General features: G+C 37.4%; 1 protein-coding gene across 5 annotated transcripts in view; it reads left to right on the top strand.

Annotated features, from left to right (window-relative positions):
- Positions 1–209: 209 nt before the first annotated feature.
- RBM27 (RNA binding motif protein 27) overlaps positions 210–18,343 on the top strand; it is a 72,777-nt gene continuing 54,643 nt past the window's right edge. For all 5 annotated transcript variants that reach the window (XM_045794364.2, XM_045794362.2, XM_045794363.2 and 2 more), the window contains exons 1-3: positions 210–461; positions 12,902–13,020; positions 14,345–14,469. In XM_045794364.2, coding sequence (XP_045650320.1) covers positions 403–461; positions 12,902–13,020; positions 14,345–14,469 — 303 coding nt within the window. In that variant the 5' untranslated portion in view covers positions 210–402. The remainder of the gene's footprint in view (positions 462–12,901; positions 13,021–14,344; positions 14,470–18,343) is intronic.

Raw genomic sequence — 18,343 nt, 5'->3', positions numbered from 1 at the left:
TTAAGAGGCACAGCACCTTCTCCAAGATACCATCTTGCACCAGGAGTTCACGTAAGCTCTCCACCTACCTTGCTATATCCCTCCTCCTTAACTGGGTACGGCCGGCCGGCGGGGCGAGCGAGCCTTTTCATTGGCTTTGCGCGCACGGCCCTCTTACTTCTATTGGTTCTTGAGCCCGCCATTCGGCGCTATCTCCCGCCCTCCTGAGCCGTCGAGCTAGGTTGAGTGAGGGCTCTTGGGTTAGTTCCTGTTAGGCCCCGGCCGGGGGAGTAGGTTGAAGTCTCCTAAGATGCCCGGTGGGCTGGGGCACCGGGAGCTGTGAAGAGGGCGTGAGGAGGCGGCGAGGGGAGACCCGCGGCAGGCGTGAACAAGAGCGGCGGCCGAGCCCGCCTTCCCTGCACCATGCTCATAGAGGATGTGGATGCCCTCAAGTCCTGGCTGGCCAAGTTACTGGAGCCGATGTGAGTGAGCCAGGCTGGGCCAGGGCCGGCGAACGTGGGCGTTGGGGGCCCGCGGGGGCGTGGGGGGAGGGGAGGCGGCGTGGGGGAGGGCGGAGCGGAGGGGCCGCGGTCGGGAGGTCCCGGCGACGTCTTCTCTGTAGTACTATCACCATTGTGGGGGGGGCGGTGGCGGGGGGAGCGAGAGCCAGGGGCGTAGAGGCGGTGTGGTTGTGGGACCGGGCGGGGGGGGGGGCGGCAAGGACAGCGAGGGCTTTTTAAATATAAATATTGGGGTGCTGGAAGGGTTAGCAGGATAGTGAGGGAATTTAAAATTTTGCTATTTGAGAAATGCGAGAGATCCCAAGGCTATCGAGGGATTTTTAAATGTGGATATTGGGATCTCGAAGGGTGTAGCAGGATGTCGAGGGCTTTATTAAACAATATTAGTGCGGGACTAAAAGATCCAGAAGCGGAGTATCGAGGGCCTTTTAAAAACATGAGGGCAGAAAGGAATAGTAGGGACATTGAGGGCTTTATAGCGATTATTGATGAGCCCTAAGGGTTCAAGAATTTTGAAGGATTTGAGAAACATGGGGTAGTTGAAAGGGATATGTGGGCATTGAAGTGTTTTGGGGAATTACTGGAAAGCTGTTAAATATGATAACAAGGATATGAAGGGATTTAAAAATATTACCCAGGAGTTGTTAGTGCTAGGAGGACTAATAACTTCTAAATACCATCAAGGGTTGGAAAAAATAGGGGTTTTAAATTTTAAGGGTTGAAAGGACTACCCTGGTATTTAGTAGTATTGGAGGAGTATTTGAAAGGGGTATACCTGAAGCATGTAAGCATTTTAGTTACAGCTATTGGAGGAATAAAAGGGGTAGCAGAAGGAGTAAGGATTTTGTAAATACTGTTGAAGGATTGTGAGGGCAACCGAGGATATTGAGGTGTAGGATTTTTGTTGAGCTAAAAAGAATGAGAAGGGATCGTTTTTAAAAAATATTTTGGGTAGTATTAGTTGTAGAAATACTGGGATGGTTCAAAGGGACAGCAGAGGTACCAGCTTTTTTTTGGTTTGTTTTATAACCATTGTAAGAGGGTAGGATTGTGGTGTGTTTATTTGGGATAGTGGAATATAGCTAGTTTCTGAGACATCCCATACAGGGAAGAGAGGGAATGCTGAAAGGAGGATTGGAGAGATGATATCTAACTCTCCTGGGAAAGAAGGCATGGAAAGGGAAGGGAAGGGATCATTTCCTGCCCTCTCCTCATTTCTACTGCTTAGTTATTCTCTTAGAGGTAAGGACTTACTGGCTGAAGGAAAAAGGGTAGAAGAGGAAGAGATGGGCAGGCTATGGTTCATTAGATTAGATCGTTTTAGTGGGGGAAAAAAAGTTTTTCAGAGGTGGAAATAAGGGATAGTTTGGGAGGCATGGAGGTGTGGTAAGGTTGGGGCTCTTGGGAGGCAGCTACTTCCCTGATTATCTATTTCCTGCTCCCCCTGAGAAATCTTGTTAACTAACTTTGTTTGTTGTTGTTTTGCTACTTTTATTTCTTGGATGTTAACACCTAGGAAGAGAGTCACCTGTAGTCCGATGTGTCAGCCTTGTGAAGGTAGGATGGTTAAAGGAGACAGCATTAGGGGAGATTTCATGTCTGCAGTGCTATTTACATTCTGAGGATGAGTATGTGAGTGGAATACAGGTATGAGTGAAAGTACACTAGGGCTTTTGGGTTTTATATTAGTGATAGTCTACTTGAAAGTTTTGTAGAAGAATATGGGCCTCTTGAATGTGCATCATACTTTTTCTATAGTATAGTTTTGGAACGCAGCAATGGAGATGGATTATGACAAAGGTGGGAAATAAAGGAAATAGATTTAGTGAAATTGACCATATACAGAACAGGCTAAAGAAAAAAAGAAAAAGGTCTGTGTTTAAAAAATTCTTTACATTCATGTTATTTAACATAAACTCGTGTGTGTGTGTGTGTGTGTGTGTGACAATTTTGCATATAGGCTCTGAGTTTGTTGGTAGAGATCCTTCTAAAAAAGTTAGATGTGTGTGTCTTTGATAAAAGGTGACGAGTTTTAACGTTATAGTTAATTGCCCTTCTTTTATAAACTCCCTAAAATGATTTATTCTGGGTAGTGGTTTTGGTTTTTTTCTTTTTTTAAGATTTCATTTATTTATTTTACAGGGCGCCTGGGTAGCGCAGTCGTTAAGCGTCTGCCTTCGGCGGCGTTCGGAGATCGAGGCCCACATCGGGCTCCTCCGCTGGGAGCCTGCTTCTTCCTCTTCCACTCCCCTGCTGTGTTCCCTCTCTCGCTGGCTGTCTCTCTGTCACATAAATAAATAAAATCTTTAAAAAAAAAATTAAAAAAAAATATTTCATTTATTTATTTGAGAGAGAAAGCACCAGTGAGGTGAGGGGCAGAGGGAGAGGGAGAAGCAGACTCCCTGCTGAACGGGGAGTCTGATGAGGGGCTCCATCCCACAGGGCCTTGGGATCATGATCTGAGTGGAAGGCATACACTAACCGACTGAGCCACCCAGGCACCCGTTTTTTTCCTTAGTGTGAAAATTTAGTTTGGGTAGGAACTTATTAAACCTCTCAATAGTGTTTTCCTTGGCTTTTTTTTTTTGGCCATTTGATAAGCTTATAGATATTCTGTAATTTTCATGGGTAAAAAGTATCTTTAAAGTGATTATTTGAGGGGCGCCTGGATGGCTCAGTCGTTAAGCTCAGGGCATGATCCCGGCGTTCTGGGATCAAGCCCCACGCCAGGCTCCTCTGCTGGAAGCCTGCTTCTTCCTCTCCCACTCCCCCGCTTGTGTTCCCTCTCTCATTGGCTGTCTCTCTCTCTGTCAAATAAATAAATAAAATCTTTTAAAAAATTTAAAAAAATAAAATTATTTGAGTTTGGTTTTCCCATTTGTTTTGAGTTACATGCAACTGAAAGCACACATCATTTTCTTTAAAAAAAAATTTGTTACTTTTTTTGGGTTAAAAAGAGCTAAAAGTCACTGTTTAGACTTTAATAATATAGGTGGCTTTCCTAGAAGTACAAAATAAAGGTACTAATTTTTAACTCATGTAAGTAATGGTTTTGGATGGAAGTGGTAATAAGTAGCAAATGCAAAAAAATGGGAAGAAATAGCAAATGCCGATATCATACATATTTTCATTCTTAGTATGTTGTCATGGGAGATTATTTTTTGTTTGTTTAGACACCCTAAAATGTAATACATGATATGCTAAAATGGGTTGTATTTGTAAATTTACTGTTTGCATATTCCAGATTGAAGAAAATTTTCATGGCAGATTGGCATGTTGTTACAACATAGCATTTCAGAGCAGTTGTTAGGTTTTCAGATAATGGAGTTGCAGTGGGTATGTTGGATTCATTCGATCCTTGCGCATGATCCACTGTTGTGTTTTTTATTTAGCTTAATTTACAGTTAACTAAATTTATAAAAGATTCTTAAGCATGTTGCGTCTTGTCACTGGTGAAACGAAGGCACACAATGGGGTATTTCTGAACCAAGCCAGTTTACGTGTAATTATTCCCTATAGACAAATTAGAAATATCATATGCTGGTAGAGCCTATCTGTTGCTTTCCACTCCTTTTGTAGATGTGGGACTTGCCTATAACTTTTACTAGAGGAAAGACAGAAGGAGGGTACCTGGAAGAAATGACTCCTTTAACTGGTTGGGAAAAACCTAGTACCATTTTTGTTGGCACTGCAGTTAAGGGAGAGAAACCATCTTAGTCAAGAACTTTATATCTCTTTTCCTACTGCTACATGAACAGACTGAACTCACAAGTCTTGTTTGATGTCTTTATCTTCCTTCACTTCCAAAATATCCTAGATATCTTAGTCATAGAGACTATGTAGGGATTATGTGCAATTGGGAGATGTCATGGTTTCTATCAGAAATAACTTCTCATTTTCAGTACATGAGCCCTTTAAGAGTAAAGTTTAAGTAAATCTAGGGGATATATTAATCACTGAAGAAATGAAAAGTTTAGAAGAAGTTCAGGCAAGCATTTTTCAGGAAAAAAACATGCATTTCTACCCAAAAATGTTGTCTTTAATGGGAAATGTTTTAAGTTATTTATACTAGATATATTAAATATATATAAACACATATAATTCAAGACTTCTCATTTGGCTTATTATAAAAAAATTGTCTTGGTGTATTTTTTTTTTAAAGATTTTATTTATTTATTTATTTGACAGAGATAGAGACAGCCAGCGAGAGAGGGAACACAAGCAGGGGGAGTGGGAGAGGAAGCAGGCTCATAGCAGAGGAGCCTGATGTGGGGCTCGATCCCATAACGCCGGGATCACGCCCTGAGCCAACCGCACACGCTTAACCACTGTGGCACCCAGGCGCCCCCTTGGTGTATGTTTTAAAAAGTAATAGAGTTTGTAATACTTTTTGGACACTTGCATCTTCCTATTGTAGTAAAACATCATTATGTGAATCAGGGCATTTAGTTTCTAGTTTTGTCCCTATGTCTGATTTACTGTGTGACTTCGGAAAAATTCTCTAAATTTTCTCTGAACAGTTAATCATATGAGCCTTCTACCTACCTCACAGATACGATATGAATATTAATGTGCAGACTATAAAAAGGGCCTGTGTACGTTAGAATCATTAAATATAAATGAAATTTTGTAGTTTTTGAAATATGAAAATATTTTAAACTCTTTTTTCAAAAATATTTTACTTATTAATGTTAAGCTTTACTGTCATTTACAAAATAATAGTCTAATGCATCCCAGAGCTAGAATCTCACTGCGGTCCCTATAGGTATGACTGGGAATTGCTAAGGAAAGCCATCGCTATTATGTGCTGTTACTGTGAATTCAGTCCATATTATGGTCTTTTTAAGTACACTAGGAGATTGAATATGTTGTCGTCTCTGAGTATGATGGATAAGGCAGCAATAAGCTTCACAGACTGAGATCATTTTATTGGTTCAGTGGTCGTGGAGGGGTTATACTTGGGTTGAACTCTTAGAGTTTACTTGCTGCCATAGATTTGCAATCTTTATTACATTAAATCCTGATTAGTAATGTCTGGGGCTGCTCAAATGGGAGAAAAATTGTCACCTAGCAGCAATGAGACCTGACTTCTCAGATAAATAAACTACAAAGGTGAAATGAGTATTTTGGAGGTATTTTCTTAAGGCTGAGAAATTCTGATAATGTGATTAGCAGCTTCAAAGAATTAGTATGCCTTTAAAGTGCTGGTGGGACTTGTTTAAGGAGACTGTTAACTATTTCACAGAAAAGGACTTATTTTGACCAGAGGACTTCTTGGCAAGTTTTAGTATTCTCAGTTAAGGACAAATTTGTTCTTATGTCCTTTGGTCTGCCTCCTAAATATGTCTGACTTCATTCTTCCTGGCCCAACTGCTATAGGCTAGAAGCCAGAAGTTGCTTTTATAGCTCTGTGTTTCCTATCACTGCTTTGTCTCATCCTCTCACAGGGTTATTACTTACTTTGTTGTTAATTTTTTTTTAACCATTTGTTATTTTTACTGTAATTATCTGTTTTCATTTTCATTTCTTGGCCACTAGACTTCAGGGCAAGGTCTGTCTTGCTCAGAGTAATTCCATTACCAAGCAAGATGCTTGGCATTTAGTGAACAGTCAGTAAATGTTTAAATGAATCATGTATATATAGGTTGGTTGACAATTTAAAACACAATATTTTTTAAAAAGATTTTATTTATTTATTTGACAGAGGGTGTGCACATGTGCACAAGCAGGGGAAGCAGCAGGCAGAGGGAAAGGGAGAAGCAGGCTCCCCGTGAGGAGGGAGCCCTTCATGGGGCTCCATCCCAGGACTCTGGGGTCATGACTTGAGCCGAAGGCAGACGCTTAACCGACTGAGCCACCCAGGCACCCCTAGATTTTTCTTTTTTAATAGTCTGATTTTCAGGGTATCCTTAGGTGGTGACTACTGCTCTATGAGCCATAGTCCACATATCAAAATGGTGTTTGCAACTGACAGATGTGTGTATATATATTTTTTTTACCCAAAATAAATATACGGGTATTTTCTTCTGTTCATGAAAGCCTCTAATTAATTAAGGGGAAGACGAGAGCTTTTATTTGAAAAGAAGTAGAAGTGCCATTATTTCTCTCTCTTTAATATCTGTTAACAGGTTCTTAGAACTTAATAGGTACTCAAATAACAATTCGAAAATGTTAAATCAGATATTACTTTTTTTTTTTTTTTAAGATTTTGTTTTTAAGTAATGCCAACACCCAGCATGGGGCTTGAACTTAAAACCCTGAGATCAAGAGTTGCTTGCTTTACCAACTGAGCCAGCTGGCGCCCCCCCCACCCCGCCTTTACTTGATTTTCCAGTATTGTTTTATCGAAGGAATAATCTGAATACAGATCTCAGAGGCAGACTTTTTGGTTTTTTATTTACTTTTTTTCTTATAAAGTAAAAATAAAAGTACTATTACAGAAAATGCAGAAAAAAAAAATAATAAAATTACTTACGTGTATTTATTTCTAGTTTCTCTTGTGTATATGAACTTCCATGTAGCTGTAATCAGAATCAAATCTAAAATTTTTTATCTGTATTTCTCCATTTGACCTTACCTCAGAAACATTTTTCATATTTGTGTATTGTTTTTGTAACCATCGCTTTGGATGCCTACTATTTCATAAATATTTAACGATGAGAATGGTTATGTTGACTTTACTTTTTCTGTTAAAAATAATGTTGTTTTCAGGGGTGCCTGTGTGGCTAGTCGGTTAAGTGTCTGCCTTAAAGATCCAGCCCTACCTGGCTCCTTGCTCAGCAGGGAAGTCTGTTTCTCCCTCTGCCCCTCCCCCAAGTCATGCGCACAAGCACCCTCTCTCACTTTCTCTCTCTCTCTAATGAATCTTTAAAAAAAATAAATTTGTTTTTATACCACACATATATATATTTAGTGTTAATTAAATACCAGTGTTTTCTATATTTGGCTTTATTTCCTGAGGTTAATTTCCCTGAGGCCAACTACAGCTACTGGTCAGAGAATATGAACTTTTTTAAAAAAAAGGTTTATTTATTTATTGTAGAGAGAGAGAGGGAGCGCGTGCAATCGCGGGCACCCGCCTGTGGAGAGGGAGAGAGAAACTCAAGCAGACTCCCCACTGAGTGTGGAACTGTACTTGGGGCTCGATTTCAGGACCCTAAGATCACTACCTGGCTGAAACCAAAAGTCAGATGCTTAACCGACTGAGCCATCCAGGCACCCCGAGAATATGAACATTTTTAATGGCTGTTGATACACATTAAGAGATCGGGTTTTTGTTTTTTTTTTCACTGTGGCTCAGAGAATTCATTAATTCTCTCTCTTCTGAAACAAATATTACACCAAGGTAGAACTTAAAATTGAGCCCGTTTTCAGAAACATGTAGATTTTTCTGAAATTGGAAAAGGTTTAAGTAGTGTTGGTTTTTTCCTAAAACAAATAGACTTTGATAATTTTTAAGTAGTGTTTCTTGGCTTGGGAACTAAGGTAAGGAAAAACCTTTACTCTCTGGTCTTGGGATTGGGTATATGTCTGAAATCTGCAAAGCTGATGTGCTGGCATAGCAGGTGTGTCATATACCTGCAGTGGAGATTTCATTAAGGAGGAAAAGACAAGTTTGAGGTTTTATGGGTAAGACATTTTTAAGGCAATATTTCTATTAACTTTCCCTGATGAAAATTCATTCTAGTTGATTTTTATTTTTTAAATAAAAGATAGATAATTGAAAGATGTTCTTAGAACATTATTATGCAAGACATGAATTTTAAGGAGTCCTCATATTTCTAATTTCCATTAAACTTACGGAAATTTCTTTTGTTCTTTATTTTAATTGGAAGGTAACAGGATTTACAGTAGGAAAGTGTATGTGGTATAAAATAGATTTTACTCTGTGGAACTGTAGCTGAGTTTTAGTTCCACAGGTGTGCATTCTTCCTGATCTTGAGTGGATCACTTAATTTGTCTTTACATATTTACAAATTTAGGTATCTATAAAATGAATAATAACTTACTGATTGTGCTGTTAAGGCCTTTTAAAGACAATACTTGAATAGTAATTTTAGATGGGTATTATGTTTTCTAATCTCTTTGTTATAATAGAAGTCCCTTTCTGTCTGTAAGTATGTGTATTTAACATAGCCGTGGATCCAGAAATCTTAAATCTTTTTCATTCCCAAGTATTCTTGTCCCCACAGTTATGCAAAATGAATTTTCCATAAGCTTTGGTTACAAATAAATAGCTGAAGGATTTTACTCTGGGATAAGAGAAGTAAGAAGTGATCCTGCATTTGTCTTGTAAATTATCAAGGATCTTAGTCATGTTCAAATTTTTGTGACACACTTCTTGGAAGTTTGGTTGGGCTACTGTTAGCATTGGTACCATAGCTACTGCAGTATTTTAATTGTCAGTTGTTAAGGATTATATGGTAGGGGGGTGATGAAAGAATAAATAAGAACAATCATAAAGGTACAGAAAATTACAGCATGAAACTCCCTAGTGTATTTAAGTTTCACCATTCAACTGGTGTGACTTATTATTTCACACCAGCAATTTTCTTCATAGTGCATTTTATGGATATATATTAGGAGCTGTTAAATTTAAATGGTCCCATTCCTTTGGCTGTAAACATGCTTTTTGTATTTGGTACAGAATTCTAACTATCAGTTATTAATCAGTTGTTCACTCATACTGCACAAATATTTAAAATCTGTGATCACTCTCTTGGTGTCTAGTTTTTGTTTTTTGTTTTTTTGTGTGTTTTTTTTTTGCTCTTTTACCTTCTTGTAACTATTCATCTTGAGGCTTAGCACATCACATCAAAATGTATTTAATCAGGAGCAACCTTACTTTGCATTTGTTTTTTAGAGTCTGAATACTAAATACATGTATAAGATACCTGGGTTTGTTTAACTCCCCTCATTTATGCAATAATCTGATGTTGTACCTGCTTCTCACTAGAAACCTCGTATTATGCAGTTTTCTACTTGTTGGGTCATGAGACTTCTTAAAGGTTCTCCTAACAGCAGAAAAAATGATATTGCCTCTTTCTACCTTTTTAATTTTTTTTTTTTTTAATTTTTAAAGATGTAATTCATTTACTGGAAAGAGCATGAGAGAGAGTGAGCGAGCACAAGTGAGGGGGAAGGGCAGAGAGAGAGGGAGAGGCAGGTTCCTTCCTTGAGGGGCTCGGGGATCATGACCTGAGCCAAAGGCAGACGTTTAACTGACTGAGCTACGCAGGTGCCTCTGCCATTCTTATTTTTAAAAATCCTTTTCTTTCTCTGTTTAGAATATCTTCCTTATCCAGGATCTGAACTTTTTAAGTAAAGGTAGAAATGTGATAGATTTTTTTTTTATACCTCTCCCTTCCATTTGAATGTTGATTAGAACTATACTGATCAAATACCTTACTGTTTTCAGGAGTGAGATTAAATCTCTCTACACATTTCTATTTTAAGGGATTAATGGATTAAGCAAGGTGGGCAGGGCCTGTGTAACATTTTTGAACATACTGTATATTCACTTTATTACCTATTATTACTATTTTTTCGTGAGTAATTGACATACAGTGTTGTATTAGTTTCACATATACAACATAGTGATTTGATTTATACATTGTGGAGTGGTCACCACAATAGTCGAATTACAGTCTGTCACCATACAAAGTTACTAGAATATTATTGATTATATTCCCTATGCTATACATTACATTGCCATATCTTATTTTATAACTGGAAGATTTTATCTTTTTTTTTTAAGAGATTTTATTTATTTATTTGAGAGACAAAGGGAGAGAGTGGGGGGAGGGGCAAAGGGAGAGGGAGAAGCAGACTCCCTGCTGAGCAGGGAGCCCAATGCAGGGCTCGATCCCAGGACCCTGGGATCATGACCTGAACCAAAGCCAGATGTTAAACTGACTGGGCCACCCAGGTGTCCCTGGAAGATTTTATTTCTTAATCCCTCTTACCTATTTTCATCCATCCCCCTGCAACTCCCCTTCCCTCTGGCAACCATCAGTTTGTTTTCTGTATCTATGACTATTTCTGTTTTGTTTTGTTCTTTAGATTACACATGTAAGTGAAATCATATGGTATTTGTCTTTCTCTTAGCACATTTAGCATATACCTTATAGGTCCATCCGTGTTGTTGCACATGGCAAGATTTCATTCTTTTTTTATGGCTGAGTAATAATACATTATATGTATATATACCATGTCATCTTTATCTTTTTTATTCTTTCATCTATCAATGGATTTTTTTGGTTGCTTCCATATCTTGGCTATTATAAATTATGCTATGATGAACATGAGGGTGCATATGTCTTTTCTGAATTAACTAATTCAGGTAAATACCTAGAAGTGGGATTACTCTATCATGTGATAGTTCTGTTTTTAATTTTTTGAGGAACCTCCATACTATTCTCCGAAGTGGGCTCACCAGTTTACATTCCTATCAGCAGTGCATGAGGGTTCCTTTTTCCCTACATCCTTACCAACAGTTGTTATTTCTTGTCTTTTTTTTTTTTTTGGAGATTTTATTTTTAAGTAATCTCTGCACCCATCATAGGGCTTGAACTCAAAATCACGAGGTCAGGAGTTACGTGCTGTACCCACTGAGCCCGTCAGGCGACCCTCTTGTCTTTTTGAAAATAGCCGTTCTGACAGGTGTGAGGTGATATTTCACTGTGGTTTTGATTTGCATTTTCCTGGTGGCTAGTGATGTTGATCGTCATCTTAAATGCCTGTTGGCCATTTGCATGTCTTTTGGAAAAATGTCTTTTCGGATCCTGTCAGTTTTTTCTTTTTTTCTTCTTTTTAAATTTTTTCTTTGTTTAATTGAAGTGTAATTGACGGGGGGGTTTTGTTTTGTTTTGTTTTGTTTTGTTTTTTTGTTTAGGTTCTCTACTCATCTTTTGATCAGATTATTTGTTTTTCTGATATTGATCTGTATATCCATTTTAGAATTTAGCAGTTGGGTTTACCACGGTAATCTGTTCAAAAGTGTAATTTACATTTTTTACTTAGAAAAAACCTGGCTTTCTTTTAAATTGCATGTTTTTATTAATGTGTACCTCCTCATCTTGCACACTTACACTCTTTCCTAGTGCACTTTGACCCTTACCCTTAACTTATTTTATTAGCTCTGAGTTTTGTAAGATTGACAGTCACTGAAATTTGCTCCCTTGGATGTGGTGCATAAATGTGCATTGATGTTCAAAGAATTAGCCTTTCCCACAGCAGTATTGGCAACAATAAATTCTCCTATTTTATTGAATTATGAACTTTAAAAATATAGACTAGAAGGAAGTAAAGGTGCTGATGCTTGGTTTTTCTTTTTATAAAATTTGCTTTATTTACTTAAAAAGTATATTTTTCCATTACACACACACACACACACACACACACACACACACATATTTGGAGCACAAAAACTTTCTGTTTCTGGTAGTGTAGATAAAATATTAGGTCCGAAGATTGCTACCTGTCAGGAGTTGACAACTCAGGGAACATGTGCTGCCCTGGCATAGATGATTTTGAATGTAGAGAGACAGGTGACTGGGGTGCTTGGGTGGTCTGCCTTTAGCTTAGGTCATGATCCTGGAGTCCTGGGATTGAGCTTTCCATCCGGCTCCCTGCTCAGTGAGGAGCCTGCTCCTCCCTCTCCCTCTGCTGCTCCCGCTGCTTGTGCTCCCTCACTCTCTTTTCTCTCAAATAAATAAATAAAATAAATAAATAAATAAATAAATAAGTTACTACTGACTAGAAAAAAAAAAGAGAGAGAAGTAGGTAGAGGTTGTCCCTGCTGCCCTTCTACCACTTCTTTCTTGTCTAGGTCCCAGATTTTTTCTTTCTTGCTTATAGCTGCTAGAGTGTTTGTCAGTAATATTTAAGGTGTCAACCTTCTTGTGTTCTTATTTTTTAAGAGATCCTTAAGATAAGGAGAAGATTATCAGTGGACTCGATTGCTATTTTTAGATCCTGGTGCCCGGGGTTATAGGGAATGGGGAAAGGTGTCCCACTTGCCCTGGTTCTTCATCATTGGTCACATGGAACAAGAGATAGTTCCTGAGGATATCAACAGTGCTTCTATAGCCCTGCAACTCAGGGGTCAATTGCCACCCTTTCTCTGTTACCATTGAGAAAGCAAATGTAGATTTAGTCCAAAATTCTGGGTATAATTAGAACATTGAACATAGGAGACAAACAATTTTATAAAAGTAAGCAGAAAAGGACAGTCTTACCTGCACTATGTATGTGCTTTTTGTTATACAAGTCTCCTTTGTTTGCAGTCACTTTATTTTAAAGACCTTAATCTTTCCAAGATAGGGGTGACTTTATTGATGACATTGCTATTTGGAAAAAAAAAAAGTTTGAAAATTTTTGTTTTCTCTTTGTCTAACTAGATGCGATGCTGACCCTTCAGCCTTAGCCAACTATGTCGTAGCACTGGTCAAGAAGGACAAACCTGAGAAAGAATTGAAAGCCTTTTGTGCTGATCAACTTGACGTCTTTTTACAAAAAGGTAAATATTATTTGCCTTCAGCCACATGTTTAAGATTTTAAATTTAAGACTTCGTATAAAATCTTGGAAATAAAAGGTTGGAAGAAAAGCATCCTTTAACATTTGAATATATCCATTCATGTTAATTATTTATCATGTATTTTGGAAGACTTTTTTCCCCCGTTTCCTATCCTCTGCTTCTTTCCTGTGTTGAATCAATTGTAACTAATGTTTTTTAGGTGAGTGGGTCCTCTGTGGCTTGTGGCAGAGTCTAGTTGATGGTTGGGGGTGACAACTTGAGGATAAGGTAGCTGCTAATGCTTACTGCTTGTTAGGGCACTGAAGCTACTTTTTTCTTTTCCCCTCTTGGCTGCAGCTTCTTGCTGTCCAGGAAGAGATGGGCATAATCCTCAGCTCTTTATACCTTTAACTTCCCATCTTCTTACCAAAGTCCTTTCCATACCTGCAGAGCTTCCTGGAGACCTCCCCTCCTAATTCTCTGACCTCATCCCCTGCCACTCCCCCTCACTTGTTCCATTTCTAGCCACCTTGTCCCCCTTGTTTTTTTTCCCAGCATGGCAAACATGTTCCCAACTCAGGGCTTTTGAATTCATTGTTCTCTTGCTTGAAACGGTTTCTTCTCTTATGGTTTCTGGTCTCTTCTCAAATGTTAGCTTCTCAGAGAAGTTTCCCTTGAGTGCCCTATGTACAGTATATTATACCTCATGCCCCTGATCATCCTCTCCTCTTCCCAGTCCTGTTCGTTTTGTTTTTCATGGCACTTGTCACTTCCTGCCATGTTCTGTGTTTATTTGCCTTTTTATCTGTGCGTATTACTCCCCGCCCCATTTGTTTTCCTTTGTTGAGAGTGGTGACTTGGAACCTACGGTGCTGGGCACATAGAATGTATTCAATAAATATTGTTGAATAGATGGAAAGAATGTGGATAATGCACACTTACTGATTGATTTAACTGTTGGTGTGAGAAGATATCCTTTAATTCAAATATCTCCTAAGAGAGGAAAGATAGTAAGTATGGCTTCTCACTTGAAAAGATTACATAGTATGGTGAATTTTAAGGCTTTTTTTTTTTTTACACACTAAAAATCTAATACTTTCCCCAGTATTAGATGAATATTTTCTTTCCAAATCTATTAATTTGTATTATTAGTTTACAGTAGTTTCAAAACCCAGAAATGGGATTCTTCCTCACAAGGATTAGACTCATTTTTAGTTCCACCACCAATATTTGAGATGTCCTGTTTTCCTCACTTTTGCCATAGAGTATGTTTTCAAACATCTATTTTTGTTTGTGCAACACTTAAATACTATTTCTCCTCCTTAGAAACTTCGGGTTTTGTGGATAAACTGTTCGAAAGTCTCTATACTAAGAACTACCTTCCACCTCTGGAACCAGTTAAGCCTGAGCCAAAACCACCAGTCCAAGAAAAAGAAGAAATTAAAGAAGAGGTAATGCAAAGTTTTCTTTTGCTTTTGGGGGCTTCTTAGAGCCTATTACTAGTATCATTCTTAGTTGGAAGTTGACCTCTTTAAAAGTAATTATCTGTTGATTAAAGGTTCTATGTTTGGCACATGTTACAGATTCTTTATCAGGGCTTCTGAGTTCTTTGGACTTGAAATGTTGGAAGAATTTCAGATAGCTTGTTTAGTGTTCCAAGAAAAATTTTAGTAATATCGAATTCAGAGAAATCTTATTCAGTGACTTTAGAAAACTTGGTTAAATATAGAGTTTTGACTAAAAGTAACGTATTGATGAAACCTGAAGAGAAATTATTAAGTACCGCATTTCCATATAATAGACAAACCATTTTCTTTTTTTTAACCAGAGAATATTTTTTATAGTTAATGTAGTTATAAATATCGTTGTTAATGAGTGAGAGAAAAAGAAAAAAATGTTTTTACAACGTTGAAGTACAAAGACATGATAATTCATGGTAATCTAATTGTTTGAACCAAGGGGAAAATTTTACAGAGTTCATTTGTAATTCTTTTTATGTATAGACAAAACAGTATTGTTTGATAAGAATATGGGTTCTAAAATCCGGCTGCATGAGTTAAAATTGTCGCTGTTGTTACTTATTTTCTCCATTTTCACATCAGGAAAATGATGATCATAGTCATACTTATTTCATTGAGGTTTAAGTGAGATTTTATATACATATACATCCTAATCAACTGCCTGGCACATAAAAGTTGGTTATTATACAGAAATATTTATTAACTTTTATTTTTATTATGATTATCTAATAAGCTTTTTATTTGGGAAGAATTTTATGCTTACATAAAAATGACAGGAATCCTACCTAAAACATCCATTCACAGTCTTATCTTTATTCACCTATTGAAAATTTGCCCTGTTTGCTCTTTTTATGTATTCACAGCCAAGACTCTCATGTGAATCTAGGAGTAAGTTAATTATATCATGATCTCATGATGCTCTGCACTTCATAAGAATAAGGATGTTTATTACTTTTTTTTAAGTAGGCTCCACTCCCAGTGTGGAGCCCATTGTGGGACTTGAACTCTCTAGCCTGAGATCAAGACCTGAGCTGAGATCACGAGTCAGTTGCTTAACCTGCTGAGCCACCCAGGCACCCCAAGGATGTTCTCTTAGATAGATATAATATCATTATTAGTTTGAGTAAATTTAATTTTAATAAAATACTTTATCTGTATTTCAGTTTTATCAATTGACCCAACAATGTCCCCACCCTTCCCCCCCCAAAAAAGTGTCCCCTTTTTGTAGCTTTTTTTCCTCCTCCAGTATGGGATTCAATCTAAGGATCGTGTATTACATTTAGTTGTCATTTCTGCTCCATCTTAAATGCTAGGCTGATTGAATTGGTCTATCATTAAAATAAAACAAAATATGACTATATTTCAGATCAGTCGAAACCACTGTCACAGTTTTGCTTTTGGCTCATGCCTTGTAATTGTTTCATAAAATCTTATTAAAATAGGAGAGGTTCCCAGTACGTTACTTCAAGTAATGGAAATAAGAGGAAAACTTTTCTACCGTACTTGATAATGTATAATTAGGGGTCTGTGCGTATATGCTGAATCTTTTAGAAGAAGTTAAAATTTTTGTGCCATGTGTCCTCTTTTGCAGTCATTGAAGTTCAGTGGACTAGAAGTATCTGTTTGAAAGATAGCTGATTTGAACATAAGAGAAGAATTTCATTATTTTGAGTTTTGAAAGGACAGTTTAAAAAACACCAGATTGTTATGCTATTTCATTTTGTATCTTTGTAGTAAATCCTAATTTTGAAAATTGTGAAAAGTGGCTATCAGCTTCTGTGTGTAAATATCCCAGACGACACTGTCTGGCATTTCTCTTGTTTTCTGAGATTTTTATACACAACTTAATTGTCATTACTGACATAAAAGCTCATATGATAGTGTATAAAGTAGTGTATAGTAATTTTGTTAGATAATGTGGAATGAAAGGGGTTTGAGGTAGCACATACCTTTGGCTAATTGGCTATATTTCTGGTCTATGCTAAGTTGATGCAGTTGCTCAGAATAGTGCACAGAAGTGCAAAAGAATCACCCATTATTGTAATAGATCTTTGGTATCGTAATTCCTGATTTGCACTATGCCTCGATCATCTGAAATGTTAGAAGGCAATTTTTCTTAGATTTGGATTTATGACTAGAAATATGAGAACCTGTAGCACAGTTTTTCCTTCCTTTGATTTGTCTGAAAACATATTTCATTTTACTTTTTAAAAACATTAAAAACATTACAGAGAATTTTCAGCATACATCGAAAGGGGACAGTAGTATAATGAAGTCTTATGTATTCATAACTCAGCCCCAACAACTCATCAGTCCATGTCCAGTCCTGCCCCAACCAAATACCTGTTTAGTGTTTGTTTGTTTGTTTGTTGTTTTTTGTTTTTTGTTTTAACTAGGCTCCACACCCAGCATGGAGCCCAACTTGGGGCTTGAACTTGTGACCCTCAGGTCAAGACCTGAGCTGAGGTCAAGAATCAGATGCTCAACTGACTGAACCACCCATGCATCCCTTATTTATTATACTTACATATCAAAAATGGTCTAGTGGAATAGAGGCTCTTAGACTTAAGTAGCCGTGATAGACCAAGATAATGAATAATTAAAACTTCTTACATGTGTGTGTAATGATTAGACTTCTTATAGAGGATGTGAAGTAGAAAAATTTAAGTCAGGTGGACAACATAGAAGAAGAATTTTAAAAATTACCATGCCTGGTCATAGCATGATTCTATAAAGAAATCTACTTTTCATATTCTTAGAATAGGAAGACTGAAGTAGATAAGAGGTTTTGGTTTATGAAGTCTTAAGTTTATTTATGTTTTAGTAATCTCTACACCCATCATGGGGCTTGAACTAATGACCCGGAGATTGAGAGTCACATGTTCTTTATCACTGAGCCAGCCAGGTGCCCTGAAGTCTTCATATATAGTATGAATTCAAGAATATGTAAGGCATTATAATGCCAAATAACTCATTTTATTTTTTTATTTTTATTTTTTAAAGACTTTATTTATTTGACACAGAGAGAGATAGAGAGAGAGTACAAGCAGGGCAAGTGGCAGGCAGAGGGAGAGGGAGAAGCAAGGAGCCAGGCAAGGGGCTTAATTCCAGGACCCCGGGATCATGACCTGGGCCGAAGGCAGACACTTAACCGACTGAGCCACCCAGGCACCCCCCCAAATAACTTATTTTAGATTAAGTTAGAAATAATTGCGGGAAACATATCCTTAACCACTAAGGAAGTTCTAGAAAATTTATTTAAAATAGAAAAGAATGCAGATTGTTATTTTTTAACCTTTAAAAAGTATTTGAAAGAAGCCAGAATAATAAAATGAGCCTCCCTATACCTGTCATTCACCTTCAATAATTACAGATCCATGAGCAGTGGTCTTTTACTATATTTCAGCCGGTTTTCATCCTCTTAAATTATTTTGAAACAAATCCCAGATATATAATTTTATCTATAAATACTTAATATGCATCTATAAAAGGTAATATTTTTAAATAATGTTTTAGAATATTTTATATAAAAATAGCAGTAACTCCTTAAAATATTAACAGACACCTAGTTAGTATTTAAATTTGTAATTGTTCCTAAATGTCCATTTTTCCCCATTTGTTTTTTTTTTTTTTTTTTTAAAGATTTTATTTATTTATGTGACAGAGAGACAGCCAGCGAGAGAGGGAACACAGCAGGGGGAGTGGGAGAGGAAGAAGCAGGCTCACAGCGGAAGAGCCTGACATGGGACTCGATCCCGGATCGCCAGGATCACGCCCTGAGCCGAAGGCAGCCGCTTTAACGACT

This window comes from Ursus americanus, chromosome 5 (assembly GCF_024610735.1).
Source record: "Ursus americanus isolate L20-20 chromosome 5, mUrsAme1.1.p, whole genome shotgun sequence".
Taxonomy (NCBI): Eukaryota; Metazoa; Chordata; class Mammalia; order Carnivora; family Ursidae; genus Ursus; species Ursus americanus.
The sequence above is the reverse complement of the archived record's forward strand: the minus strand, read 5'-3'. Positions and strand labels throughout refer to the sequence as shown.